The sequence below is a fragment of the Trichosurus vulpecula genome, chromosome 3, assembly GCF_011100635.1.
Source record: "Trichosurus vulpecula isolate mTriVul1 chromosome 3, mTriVul1.pri, whole genome shotgun sequence".
Classification (NCBI taxonomy): domain Eukaryota; kingdom Metazoa; phylum Chordata; class Mammalia; order Diprotodontia; family Phalangeridae; genus Trichosurus; species Trichosurus vulpecula.
In genome coordinates this window covers 334,379,321-334,393,867 of record NC_050575.1, presented here as the reverse complement: position 1 = coordinate 334,393,867, position 14,547 = coordinate 334,379,321, and the positions used below count along the sequence as shown (strand labels likewise).

General features: G+C 34.9%; 1 protein-coding gene across 2 annotated transcripts in view; it reads right to left on the bottom strand.

The window, feature by feature from the left end:
- The window catches only part of PPP4R3B (protein phosphatase 4 regulatory subunit 3B), an 81,117-nt gene that overhangs the window by 5,066 nt on the left and 61,504 nt on the right, over positions 1 to 14,547 (bottom strand). The window contains exons 8-15 of one of the 2 annotated variants that reach the window (XM_036749029.1): positions 12,668 to 12,799; positions 11,946 to 12,048; positions 11,078 to 11,119; positions 5,094 to 5,252; positions 3,925 to 4,094; positions 3,006 to 3,145; positions 1,893 to 2,077; positions 97 to 296 (exon numbers count right to left, since the gene is read on the bottom strand). In XM_036749029.1, coding sequence (XP_036604924.1) covers positions 97 to 296; positions 1,893 to 2,077; positions 3,006 to 3,145; positions 3,925 to 4,094; positions 5,094 to 5,252; positions 11,078 to 11,119; positions 11,946 to 12,048; positions 12,668 to 12,799 — 1,131 coding nt within the window. The remainder of the gene's footprint in view (positions 1 to 96; positions 297 to 1,892; positions 2,078 to 3,005; positions 3,146 to 3,924; positions 4,095 to 5,093; positions 5,253 to 11,077; positions 11,120 to 11,945; positions 12,049 to 12,667; positions 12,800 to 14,547) is intronic. The other variant, XM_036749031.1, reaches the window with a different exon arrangement.

The window sequence follows — 14,547 nt, the reverse complement described above, 5'->3', positions numbered from 1 at the left end:
ACCTAAATAACTACCAAGAATCTCAAGACACATCACTGCTTCTAACCAAAAGAGAATGTGAATGTTTAAAAAAAACCCCATGATCAATTTACTCACTTTAGTGGCTGTTACTGATGTAGTCAAGCTTGTATTTTTGGAAGAAGATCCATTAGAACTTGCTGGTGTTGTTTGAGCAGCTACAGATTTACTGTTTGTACTATTTGCTCCGTTAGCAGCACTGGCAGAATGAGAGAAGGTAAATTTGAAGCCAGAGGATGTCCTTTTGGGAAGATTTTCTTTGTCTTCACTTTCTTTTGCTACACCAAAGATAAGATATGAAAATACATCAATATGTGCTCACAAATGAAAATATCCTAATTTGTTTTTTAAAGCCTAAGATGATCATGGCCCTTAAAGCCTGGTTCTGGCAGTAACGGCAGGGTCTTTTGGTAGTGGCAGACCAATGTTTGTGGTGAGTATGTTCAGAGCAAATCAAAGAAGCAAAACTATTGTCTGAATATTTATTTCAGTTTATTTCCTTTGTACTTTGATGAGATAGTTTTTAGCAGTGGTGAGTAAAGACTGAGTAAAGGCAGGACCAAACTGAGACCTTAGAACAAAGATAAGGAAACTAAAGGAAAATGACTTGCTCAAGTCAGAGCTGGGACTAACACTCGGGTCTCTTGTTTGCAAATTCATTTTTTTTCTATTATATTCCATTAAGATATAAGCAATGGAAAATCAGTTAGTAAAAATACCCTTAAAAGAAGTATCCAAATTTCTAATTATAGCATGTCAGGTATAAATGAATCTATAAAAGTGGCTTATGCTTTTTAATCCTTCTGTAAGGATAATAGGACCTTGAAGGTGCATAAAACAAATACAAATGGTATGTGGGGAAATTTTACTTTTACTTTTCTTGGCAACCTAATTTTCCCTGCTGTATACTACTCCGGACCTCTCCTTGGTTCATATCATAATATAAACTGTATCATAGTCACTTGTATGTTTGTCTTACCTCTCTTCTCGGATTGTGAGCTTCTTCAAGGCAGGAAACAGGTTTTGTTTCATCTTTGAATCCTGACTATCTGAGTTCCTTGAATGTAGTAGGTACTTAAAAGACTTTGGTTGAAATCAATTGAGATGAGGAGATAGATTCAATTTTCTCTACAACAGCCTAACTTTTTAGGATCTTCAGGATTATATGTTTAAATTCTATCTGATTCATAGTTTGTAAAATGTCTAAGGTCCCTTCCAGTTCTGAGACTACAACACAAATTTAAACTGGTGTTTACAAGGCAGAGGAAAGTCTAAGGTCATTCAAATCATGTAACAGAGAGCCTGACAATGCTGTTTCTGAGTGCCAAATATCAAGACAAAGCTATTAACTGTGGCTGAATGCAAAACTGAAAGTCTGCCTTCTGAAATAAATAAATCAACTTATACTTGGAAAGGGCTCCTGGGCATGTTGAAAAATTGTATAGCTTAAGATCATTCACTAACTGGAAGAAGTGTTACTATGAAACATTTAGTAAAACATCTCATGCATTTTGTAAAAATTTAACAGCCTTCACAAAAGAAAATTATATCTCTACAGGCAATGGGGTATAGAAATTTATCTTGCCCTACAAGAAAGGGGAAAGGGGATGGGGGGCGGGGAGTGGGATGACAGAAGGGAGGGCAGGCCGGGGAATGGGGCAATCAGAATATATGCCATCTTGGGGTGGGGGGGAGGGCAGAAATGGGGAGAAAATTTGTAACTAAAAATCTTGTGGAAATCAATGTTGGAAACTAAAAATATTAAATAATAAAAATATGAAAATTAAAAGTTAAAAAATAACAAGAAAATTTTATCTCATGATTTCTGTATAATTAAAAAGACACAGCAAAGAAAAAAAAAACAAAGTGAGTACCTTTTTTAGTTTCCATAAACTTTTCATAGCTATCTGGAAAGTCATCCTCTGGCTTAGATTTTTCACCTGGTGGCACAACTGCTTCACCTTCTTCCTCTTCATCTTCATTGAACCACATTTCTTCATCTTCCTCTAAGGTTCTTGCATCTCTTCGAAATCTGTTGCTACGCAATATAGATGGTACACTGTAATAAATATATCACGGGTGACTCAAGTTCTGTAACCAGTTTTTAAAATGTAAAAGAAGTCATAAATGTGGGACCATGAGGAGTTGATTTTGCATAGAACAAATCATAATATAATGATAAGAATACAAATGGGTCAGTCTGAAAATAGTTTAGTGTATTTTAAGGTCAACTAAGACCTATACTGAATTAAAAGAAGAGGGGGTTTAAAGCAAAGCTATCTTTTTGATCTTTCCTTCTAGGAGAAAGAAAAAAAGAGTACTACTACTTCTGTTGTACTGTTATTTATGACTATTTGATGTGAGAGAGAAAAAAATCTCTAGGGAAATTCTAGCTCCACAAAGAGATCCCACATAAAATTGACTTAACAATGTCAGAAATTGTTATCATGTCATAATTAAGCCCCCACTTTATTACTGCAAAAATCTCACTGTAGCCTTTCAAATGGTAGACCAACAAAAAAGATCTATCCCCTGCAGACCCTAACCATCTCAGATCACCTACTAGCATTATCTCCACTGCCTCTGTTGAGCAGAAAAACATACTTCACTTCAGCTCTGAGCATCATCATGTGTTCTCCTGTGATTTGGGGTCTCTATTATGTATTCAACTTGGATTCCAACTTGGGATCTCTGCCAGTGCTGTGCAGTGCAGAGCTCTAGATTCCTGGCTTACTTAGACCCGACCCTTTCTAATCCCCATTCTTCTACATAACTGCCCTGGCCCACCCTCTCCCCTACCTTAACCAAGAATGTACTTTCCATTTATAGCCTTTTTCTTGGGGTACTGCTTTCCCACAGTACCCTTTCACCTGAAGTTGAGAACCAAATAATGATGTGAAGTAGAATATGCCTGTAATATCAAAAAATACGGATCATTTTGGAAGTTGCCCTCATCACAGGCTTGAATTTCAAAACGCAATCAATACCTGTTCAGTTTCTGACTTTGTCTGTCTTTTTCTTGTTCATATTTTGTCTTCAATCCTTTGAATGTCTGAACGTATTCAATTGATTCAAGGGCCTTATAAAAATTTTCAACTATATGTGCAGTAAGAGACTTGATATCTTCCTGTATAAGCACAAAAACATTTACATTCCACGTAATTTTTCTCATCTCACAGTATTTTCCAGAAAAATAAAAATGTTTATAATTACAAAGCTGCCCCAAGTTTTTTTAATCACCTTACCCCCAAAACTTCCCTAAGTAGTACTTTTGCATATGCAAATATTCTGTAGAAAACTTTAAATGACTTCCCATTTCACTGTTTTAGAAATGGGCCACAGTTACATAAAAAATAAGCAGATTCTTCAGAATTTATATAATATAGGACTGATGAACTATTTACCTAGAATTCCATTCCAGGAATTGGTCCTAGAGTTCTCTAATAGTGTAGCCTTTGGAGAGTGACTACTTCACAGAAACAACTCCTCCTGAATTCCATTTTATACATTTTGAAATTCAAAAGGGAATGACAATATGTTAAATGTCAAAACACTTTTCAATTAAGAACTAAACTAAATTACACTTAACTCATGTTTAATTTACATTGTAAAACTGGTATGTCAATTCCATGTTTTTATATAATTTTACTGACACTTCTTACTTTAAGTATTGTTTCTATGATATTTATTGTTTTAATAAATATGATGGTATTATTTAGTCCAAAGGGGAAAGGTTAGAAATCCAGACATATGGAATAAACATAAAGCAAACAGTGAGAAAACGGGAAATACAGGGAATTTAACTTTATCGATATGTGCTCTACCAAAGAACTGGTGTCATTTCAGAAATTAATAACTACATTTGAATAAATACTAAGAAATCTTTTCAATAGTGTTTCAACTTACCACTCTTATGAATTCAAACAATTCAATGACAGCTGAGTTTAGCAGGTTGTATCGAGTTCCATTATCGAGAAGGGCATTTATAACTGGCTCAAAAAGATTTCCCTTGGTGATATAACGGTTGTAAAATTCATCTTTAAGACCAATTATCCTCCTCATGAAACGAAGAGCACCTATTAAAAATAATTTAGGATAAGGTGATTTTCTCCTATTATGACATTAAAAGAACCACAGTTAGTTTTTAGGTACAATTGGCCTTTATTTCACTTTTTTTAAGCTTGAAGATAATCCACTGTACCTATATTTCCTCCAGTCTAGCAGAACAAAACAAACAAAAACACCAAAAAACTGACAAATTCCTACTGTTACAAATCACGTAATTCTAATTACTTATTTTATATTTGCTAATCCCATTTTTCATATGCTACCTATCTCCAAAGAGTTGTTTAATGTGCACTATCTTAAATTAGTCTTCATAAAACAAGACTCTCAAAGATGTCAATTCCATGGTGGAATTTTATCTGTAGGAAGCCTTCACTTCACCTCTATTGTGTGGTTTTTTTTTAACCCACGGAAGAAGGAAACCAAAAGAGGAAAAGAAAGGAAAACAAGCCTTATCTACATTCATTCCTTTTCTATCAATCCAACCATTCTAGGACTGAATTCTAATATACTCTGCTCCTTCCCATCTCAATACATAATATAATAATTTTAAATAATGAGTTAAAAACAAGGGAAATAGAAAACATGTCTTAGGAACAGTAAGAGATTCTACATCTAATAATTACTTTATAATGCTTTGTTCACTGAATTCTGGACAGTTCAAAACATGAATGAACTAAGTCATACAAAATTTCAAAGGCTCAAGTTACAAAATAAGTGACTAAATTGGTAAAACAGGACAGGGATCAAAAAGTATGAGTGAAATATTTTTTATCGTGATGCCCTCTCTTAAGAATATTAAAACTAGTTAAAACTTCTTTTCCAAGTGGTATGCAGGGAAACCATTACACTATCTTGCCATATCCTTCCCACCAACATTTTTTTGAAGTTGTGGCTTTCCAATGCATAGTGCCATCAATTCAACTGAGTGAATATATGGTATTTTCTCACTTAAAAAAAAATTGGCCCTTAAGTCATTTTATAAAAGCTCTATTTGAATCATTACTTACATAATGCCAGGAACGTATGTTTTGAATTCATTAAGACCAGGACACGTCTTAGCAAATCTTTGTTCATAATGTAATTTTTTATGTGATATGTGTGGTGTTCCACACAAAATGTGAGTAATTCCAAAATTAAGGCAAGCAGCTGTGCTGTTTGGTAGTTATCTATTAAAAAAGGAAGATGAAGTTAGGCACATAAAAATACAAAATTCTTGTTCTCTTATGTAAAAAAAAAATGCCATCTGCCTTTTGAGAACACTGTTCAATTTTCTACCAATTAAAGACATTATGGTATTGTTATTATCACCATTATTAATACAGTTCGCATTTCTATTACACTCTAACTCATGTTCAGTGCTTTTGACACTATACCACATATTTTATCACTAGACAGACACTTCAGAAATCATTTTTGTTTTTGTCTCTTTTATCAACAGAATCACTTATAATATTGTTTCCATTTTTATATGAGAAAATTAAAAACTCCAAATTAAATATGCTGATGTTTCTAGATATCCACATATTTGTAGGTGAAGATTTCACGTTCAAACATACTATTTCTCTCTCTGTTTAAAAATAGATATTGGTATGGTAATGTGTAAAAAACACTATCTAACAAGTCTAGCTAACTGGCCACTAATTAGTTATGTCACCTAAAACAAACAATTTCACTACTCAGGACCTCAGTTTCCTTGAATCAAGGAATTGAGGAGGCTGGGTTAAATTATTTCTAGGAGCCCTCTAGATCTAACATTCTATGAGTAGGTAAGGAAACAGAAACATTCAAATGATTTTCTCAATGTTACTTTTTAAAAAATCTATTTTCTTAGAAGGTCCAGATTTCTAAAATTATGACTTAAAGCAAGCAAATTATGTTTTAGGAAAAGGAAAAAACTCCCAACAACTGACACTGCCACATTTATGACTCGAGAAAGCCTGTAATTCAAACACAGATAATCTGTTGAAGGACACAACAAAAGCTGTCAAATATTTTACCTGAACTGACAAAACTCACAAATTTCTCAAGTAAGAAACCATATTAGGACTATTACCCTAAAAACATCTTCAAGTAAGAACATTTTAATAAAATGTAAATTAAATATTGCCATTTTATAAAATATCAACATATCAATTGAAGCCTATTCAAATGGATTAACCTTTTTTCTCCACCTACTGGTTTACATATTACCTGAATCACCTAAAAATACTGCTTGAATTAATTTGTTATAATAGCCATACACTGACATTATGCATAAATATGGATAGAAAAATTACTGATTTTAAGCTATACTATGACAGTAACCATTTTAGAAACCAATTCAGGAACCCTCACAAGGAATTCAGTTAATTTTCCTCAGTATTAATATTGGTCATTAAACATTTTAAACCTGATAGTAGATTCTACTCCTCCCCAAGCTCTTTTTCTACTTTAAAGATTAGTTTCAATATCTTCCATATCTTTAATTTCACTCAAACATACATTAAGCCTTTACTATGTTATATTCAAGGTATTGTGCTAAGAAAACAAGCAGTCTCTATGCCTAAAGCATTTATACGGTATGGTGGCTACATAAGTCTGGAAGATGTGGGTTTGCCTCAGACATTTACTGGCTGTGTGATTTTAGTCAAGTCAAACTTCTCTGGGCCTCAGTTTCCTCATCTGTAATATGGAGGGGCTTAACCTGACATGTAAGGTCCCTTCCAGCTCTAAATCTATGACCCTATAATCTGTTGAAGGATACAATAAACACAGTTAAGTAAATATGAAGCATATAAAGTTATCTTGATAGATAAAGCAATTAAGTGCTTACTATATGCTAGGAATACAAATACAAGCAAGCAGGAAACCAGAGCAAAGCTGACCTATCAGAAATGTGAGACTCAGGCAAGGATAGAGTCTAGGTTACCAGAAGAGTAGAAGTAGCATGGAAAACATGGAATGTGTAATGGAGCTTATTGTAGGGGTGGGGTTGAGGAGAACGGACATGCTCAAAACTATGTGCTTTAGGAAAATCACTTTAATGGCTGTGGGTGATAGACTGGAGTGGGAAGGCCAGATAGGAGGCTATTTTAGTAGTCCAGGTAAGAAAATACGAGGGCTTAAACTTGGGTGGTAGCTGTGTGAAAGGAGAGAGAAGGGGGAATATATGAGAAATATCTTACGGATTTCTATGGGAATTTGGGAAAGAGCTGGGCTTTGAGCAATTCTGGCACAAGCTCTGAGGCTTTGTTTGGTCCTGATCTGTATTATCTGAGGACTAGGCAGGGCTTCTTCTGGGTACTATGTTCTTCAAGTACCTCAGGACACAAACCTGGCACACAAGCACAATATGGTAGGAATGGAAGACTTTTATTTACCTGGACATCTGCTAGAGTCCTTTCTACTAAAGGCAGAAAAGCTAATCATTTATTGACCTATCTTAATGATAATTTCATCCTTGATAAAGAACCAAAATACCACTACTAGGTCTGTATCCCAAAAGAGATTAAAAAAAAAAACCAGAAAAAGGACCTATATGTACAAAAACACTTATATAGCAGCTTGTTTCTAGGGGCAAAGAATTAGAAATTGAGGGCATGCCCATCAATTGGAGAATGGCTGAATGAGTTATGGTATGTGATTATGATGGAATATTATTGTACTGTAAGAAATGATGAGGAGGATGCTCTCAGAAAAACCTGTTAAGCTTTGTAGGAGCTGATGCAAAGTGAAATGTACTATGTACAAATTAACAGCAATATTGTAAGATGATCAGCTGTGAATGACTTAGCTATTCTTAACAATACAATGATCCAGGACAACTCTGAAGGATTTAATGATGAAACATGCTATCCCTCCCCAGAGAAAGAACTGATGGTGTCTGAATACAGATTGAAGCATACTTTTCTTTAAACTTTATTTTTCTTGAGTTTTTTTTTGTTTATGTTTTATTTTACAGCGTGACTATCATGGCTATGTTTTGCATGACTACACGGGTATAACCTATATCAAACTGCTTGCCTTCTCAAAAGGGGTGGGGAGGGAAAAACGAAAAGAATTAGGAACTCGGTATTTTAAAAATGATTTTTTAAAATTGTTTTTACATGTAACTGGGGGGGACTTTTAAAATAAATAAGTATTTTTTAAAAAGAATCAAAAGGAAAAGCTATATTGAATTTGATTTTTACCAAAAATGGGGGCAGGGGAAGATAATAGAAACCTCGGGAGCAAGTGACCACTCCATCTTAGAATGTATGGTAGAAAAGGCATAGTCTGATAGTCATATTTTAGAACGGCAGATTACAAAACGTTCAGAAAAAGGATAGCTGGAAGGCCATGGTGTAAAATTCTTCAGTGGAAGTAGCCTCTCAAGAAGGAAACTCTGACAACTAAGAGAAAGAATTCTGAAGATGAGAAGGGGGAATTGGCTACAGAGACAGATGTAGATACATAGGGAACTAATCAGCTCATCAACTTAATTTTAAAAGGATGTAGTCAGATGATAGTTAACAAAGATTAGTAATTGACGATGAATACAAAATCATGGCACAGTCCTTTAAGAATTGTATGAAGAATGCTAACACTCAAAGAAGGGCTGGGGTTAGCAAACTGAAGCTGGTAAGATAAAGTAAGGATAATAAAAAGGTTACACTAGAACAACCAGAAATATTAAAAAAGGGAAAGGACTACTGCTCATGGTAGAATGGACAATAACTGATGACGGAGAAGGCAAAGCTGCTTTAAATTATTTTATCTTTTCTTTTTCCCACAAAGGAGAGTGCCTTTGTACTTTTAAGGACAAAGCGAAAATGGCCAATAAGGAATTGATACCCAAAAGAAGTCAAGTGATAGCCCAAATAAACTATCTTTTAGTGAATTAAGTTATTTACATCAGCTAAACTACATTCTACAGCAGTGGTCTCTAAAGCAGGGGCCATGGAATGATCCCCAGGGGTATGTGATTAACTGCAGCATGGAGATGGGCGGCATATCACTCTAAGACAGCTGATCATGGGGCTTATATGTGACACTACTATAGTTACCTTTCACTAATCATCATACATTTCAACTTCTGCTGGTGGTTGGCCACTCAGGGAAATTTCAAACTAACAAATATATAGGTTCCTTCAACAGCAGATGTGCAAGTGCCATTGGAAAATTCCATTGCCAGATCACCACAGGCTTTCAAGGTAACCACAGGACGGCAGGCACTTATGATACTGTTAACAGTTAATCAGTTTGCTTTTATAAGAAACAGTGATATAGATGAGCAGGCACGGATGGACTGAAGTCAGATTGTGGATCTCATTTCATTCTTTACCCTCAAACCCATGCTTCTATACTTTCTTATTTCTATCAAGGGTACCAATAACCTTCTAGTCACTCAAACTCATAACAACCTCCATGCCATCTTCAATTCGACACTCTCCCTTCACCCGATTTGTCCACGCAATTGCCAAATTGTATAATTTTTGACCTTCACAACATCTGTTTACATCTCCTTCTTTTCCATTCAGACACAATTCTGGTTCAGGCCCTCTGCAAAAACAAAAGCTTTCTAACTAGTTTTCCGTTCTCAAATCTCTTCCTATTCCAATCCATCTGCCACATATCTTGCCAAAGTGATTTTCTTACAGGGGTCACATTCCCCTCCCTTGCCACTGAAGAAACTCCAGTTATTCTCTTTTCCCTCTAGGATCTCTATCATTTAAAACCCTCAAAACCCTTGGCCTCAACCTTTCTTTACAGCTTTATCATGTAACGTAGTCTATGGTCCAGGAAAACTTGCTCTTTTCTTGTTCTTCACACTTATAATAAAACTAAAAATACAAAGATGAATAGAAAATTAAGGTATTTTTGATACTACCCACTGGGTAGGACCATCTAAAGAAAAGCAGAATGAATTTATATTGAAAACTTTATGTTGAGCTAGAACTGGAAACAATTCACTTTTGCTTGTTACACATTGTGCGGAATGAATACACACAAACATTACTTGCTGAAAAGCTATGAGCACTGACTGTTATGACTTATGTTATTTGATTGCAGTTTTGTGTATCTTTCAACAAAGTTCCTAAAAACTTCACCTGCTTAGCTAACTATGATTGATCAAAATAATGGAATGGTTAGCTACTAACACTGCTATTATTAATATGTCCTTTCTATCTCTCAGAATGTACACAGCGACTTTTTAAAAAATTAGTGAAACATATTTTTACATTGCTTGATTCACATTGTTTTTAGTGACAACAAAAAGGGATTTTTGTGCCTAAAATTTTAAATATAAACTTCATCTTTATCTCATGCTTAGTTTCAGTTTTATGTGGCAGACAGTGTCAACGGAACATAATAGCTACAATTTTCTCTATCAGCAAATCTTATTAAGATTCTACTCCAGTAAGATGTCTAAACCATTAATTAAATGCCACACTCAGCCCAAATCAGAGACACAAAAGTGGATATTATTGCTCTCTCTGCCCAAATACTGAAAAAGTCTCCTTGTTAAAAGATGACTGATTGCCTTGAAGTTTATCAGTCTTCTTGAGAAATAAGTACTGGTAGTACATCGACACTGGTTTTTTGCATACTCCAAGTAGGAAGAATCCTGGTTTACACATACCTAGAATATCTAATGAAAAAAACCCTACCATGGAAAAAGGCCAAATAGAGGTATCAGGTCCCTAAGAAAAGCAGGTCTACAGGTAAGCTTTCAAAATGAACAACAATCTAAACATCAAAAATCAGACAAACCTTTTTCACAAATAACATAAATTAAGTATAAAAATCTCAAAAAGTAAAGATAATTGAAATTTCAACTACATTTGTCTCCTCTTTTTCCACAAAAGGAAACAGAAATTTTAATTATTGGTAGCAAAGAAAAGAATTAATTTCCAGACCTTATTTTGAATACCAAAAGAAAACCATGACCATTTAATATAAATATGTTGTACACGACACAAGCATATTTATTGCTTTAAATCTGTTTTAAAAAGATAAACTTCACACTTACCAGGGCAAATTGTGTTACTTTTGTTAGCGCCAACTATTTCATCTAATGGAAAAATGAAAGTTGGATTATTTTAGTCAAAACAAAGAAGCTCTCTACGCAATTTCAATCAGAAATTCACAAATAGGTAAAATAAGAATAAAGCTAGGAAAATAGCCTAGAATTCAACCTGAATTCTAATGGAATTATCTGTTTTTCTTATGTACTCTAAATTAAAATATTCTTAACCTTCTGGTTTACAGATTAACTTGCTAAGGCCATCACACTGGAGAGGAAATGGCCTTTTTTCCTCTCCCCACTTTCAGAGGATAGTATTAGCAGTAAGTGGTAGAATATTCAAAAAAGGGAAATTTTAGGCTTGATAATAAGGAAAAACATTCTAATACTGAGCTCTCCAAAAGTGGAATGGGCTGCCACCAGGGAGAGAAGGTTCCTCCTCATTAGAGGTCTTCAAGCAAAGTCTGGATGATCATTTTGTGTACAATGTACGGGTATTCTTATTGTGGTAGAAGCTGAACTATATAGATGACTTCAAGTGTCTCTTTCAACTATAAAATGTCAAAATTTCAGAAACTCTGGGATGTTAGCTCTCCTGGCATGTTAGTCTTTTCTCAAAATTCCTCCTAAGACAATCTTACCTACCATACGATTCAACATTCACATTCAGGATTCCTTAAAATCATTTTTTAAATTGGAAGCTGGAATGTCCAAAAGCAGATTTCTTGGCACTTAACAAGCCAAATAAACTCACTGCCATAGAGACATGGCTTATGGTCACGGTGTTTTTTTCCCTCCACTTTCAAGGCAAGAGAATCACAAAACAGTGGTTACACACACTCTCTCTCTCTCTCTCTTTCTCTTTCTCTCTTACCCTTTTCACATTTGTCTTCTGAAGTATTAGCCAAAAGTGGTGCTGTGAGAACGTGCATACAATGGTTATAGAAGAAATTTAGAAATTCGCTTTTTTCAGTTTTCTATAACAGAAAATAAGAAGGTGAGAATTTATGACCTTCATAATTAACAACCAACTTTAAGAATTAGTGCATATCACATGTTGGCTTATACTACTATCCAAAACATCACATATGACACATTTTAAGCATATTGTCATAGCTAAGAAACTAAAAATCTTAATGTATCTTATGGTGAATATTGCTGGAAACAAAATACATTTATAAAATAGTATTTTAAAGTTTACAAAGTGCTTTACATATGTTGATTTTACAACCTAAAAATAAGCAAGAATGAATAATACTTAAGTAGTAACAACACCGGAATGGTTAGATGTATTTCCATATATTTCCATATATATTTGGAACTTGATTTTCCATAATAAAAAGGCAGGAAAATAAAAAAATTAAAAAGTAATTTACTTAAGGAAAGAGCAATTTAGAAATCAGTTTCTTAAAATTTACAATTTTTACAAATTACAGCCCTGGACTTTAACCTTAACAATTATCAATTTAGAATCCTAAAATGCTAATCTATATACTCAGATATGCATGTTCTTTTCAACAAAGTGCTGTGTGCTATTTCTAAGGCAAAAGTATATTAGACAATAAAAATGCTTTTTACCCCTTGATATTGTCTTACATTAGCTGTAGCCAGCATGTTCTCTGGATCAATTAAAGTACGAAGGAGTCCCATTAACTGAACAGCTCCTCCAAGTTCAGGGTCAGTATCACAGATCATCTGTTCAATTACTACATTAATGAGAAGGATATCCTGCAAGAAAACATGTTTCAATTAGACTTTGTTTTAATAAACATTTATCTATTTATCTGCACATAGACATTTTATATATCACCAACTGAATGAAAAATAAAAACAAACCAGAATTAAATCAGGTAGCAATGAAATGAAAGAGCAGTAAATATTTAATTCAATTTCTTTCTTTCTACTTTTTCAAACTGTGGCAGAAAAGTCTCCCCTCTTCCTCCAAGGAAGAAAAAACCTACCCCCCTAAACTACTCGAGGGAAAACAAACACAAGAATGGATTATAGCTTGCAACATCGTTACACTAAAGTGGATAACAAAATTGCTTAACAGCCTCAAGAATTCAGAAATAGACTAAGTAATATCACAAACCATGTGACCCCAAAATACATATTCTCTCAGTCTCACGCCATGTGCCCAGCACTGTGTAAAACATTAGGCATTATCCTCAATCCCCCAAAAAAGGAAAGAGGAAAAGTAAAAAGACAAAAGAAAGTCCCTTCATGGCTCACATTAATCTATTGCTTTTTTATTGCACTAGTGATTTCATTCCATCCAATCTTCTCCAGCAGATTGCTCCTTCTATAATCCTCACTCTTTCACTTATCTTCAATCTCTGACTAGTAGCCTCCCGACTGCTTACAAAATTTCATGTTCCCCTCAACCTCAAAAAACCTCACTTGATCCCTCTACTAGCTAGCATCTTATACCTCTCTTTCCTAACTAGAATTCCTGAAAATGACACCTACAATCAGTACCTCCATTTCCTTTTGTTTTGCTCTCTAAGGTCTGACTTCCAGTTTCATCAGGTAACCCAAACTGCTCTCTAAAATTACCAATGACCTCTTAATTGCTCAATTTAATGGTTTCTTCTCAATTTTCATCCTTCCTGACCTGTCTCTGATCACATTCTTCTCCTTGATGTTTCTCATTAAGATTTTCCTTACACTGCTTTCCTACCTGTCTCAGTCTTTTCCTGCTAAATTTTCTATCCAGTTGTTACTCAATTTAACTCTGGGTATGCTCTGTCCTAGGCCCTCTTTTCTGGTGATCTCACTAGCTACCATAGATTCAATTATCATCTCTACGCAGATGACTCTCAAATACACTTGTCCAGCCCTATCCTCTCTCCTGATCTCCAGTCTCCTATCTCCAACTGCCTATTAGACATCTTGAACTGGATGTCTTGTAGACATCTCAAACTCAACATATCTCAAACTGAACTCATTATCTTTCTCCCTAAAACCTCCCTTCATCTCAAATGCCCTATGTCAAAGGTACTACTAACCTCTCAGTTACCAAGGCTGGCAACCTAAGTGTTATCTTTGACTCCTCACTCTCTCTATACCTCTTCTCAATCCATTCAGATGTCAAGTTCTGTAATTTCCATCTTCTGTCTCTATTATATGCTCCTTTCTTTCCTCTGGTGTAGACCCTCATTATTTTATACCTAGATTATTATTACAATAGCCTTCGGGTCAATCTCTCTGACTCAAGTCATTCCCTAGTTCGGTCCATCCTCTACTCAGCTGTCAAACAGATCTTCCTACAAAGTATAGATAGGTGTGACCATGCCTCCTTCCCCACCCTCACCCCCTATTTGATAAACTCCAGAGTCCCCCTTGTTGCCCCCCAGGGTCAAATATAAAATCCTATATGGCCCCTTCCTACCTTTCCAGGCTTCTTAAAATCCTCCTCCATGAACTGTCTGTCATGCCTAGAATATTGCCATAGCTTGCTGGTTGGTCTCTCTGAC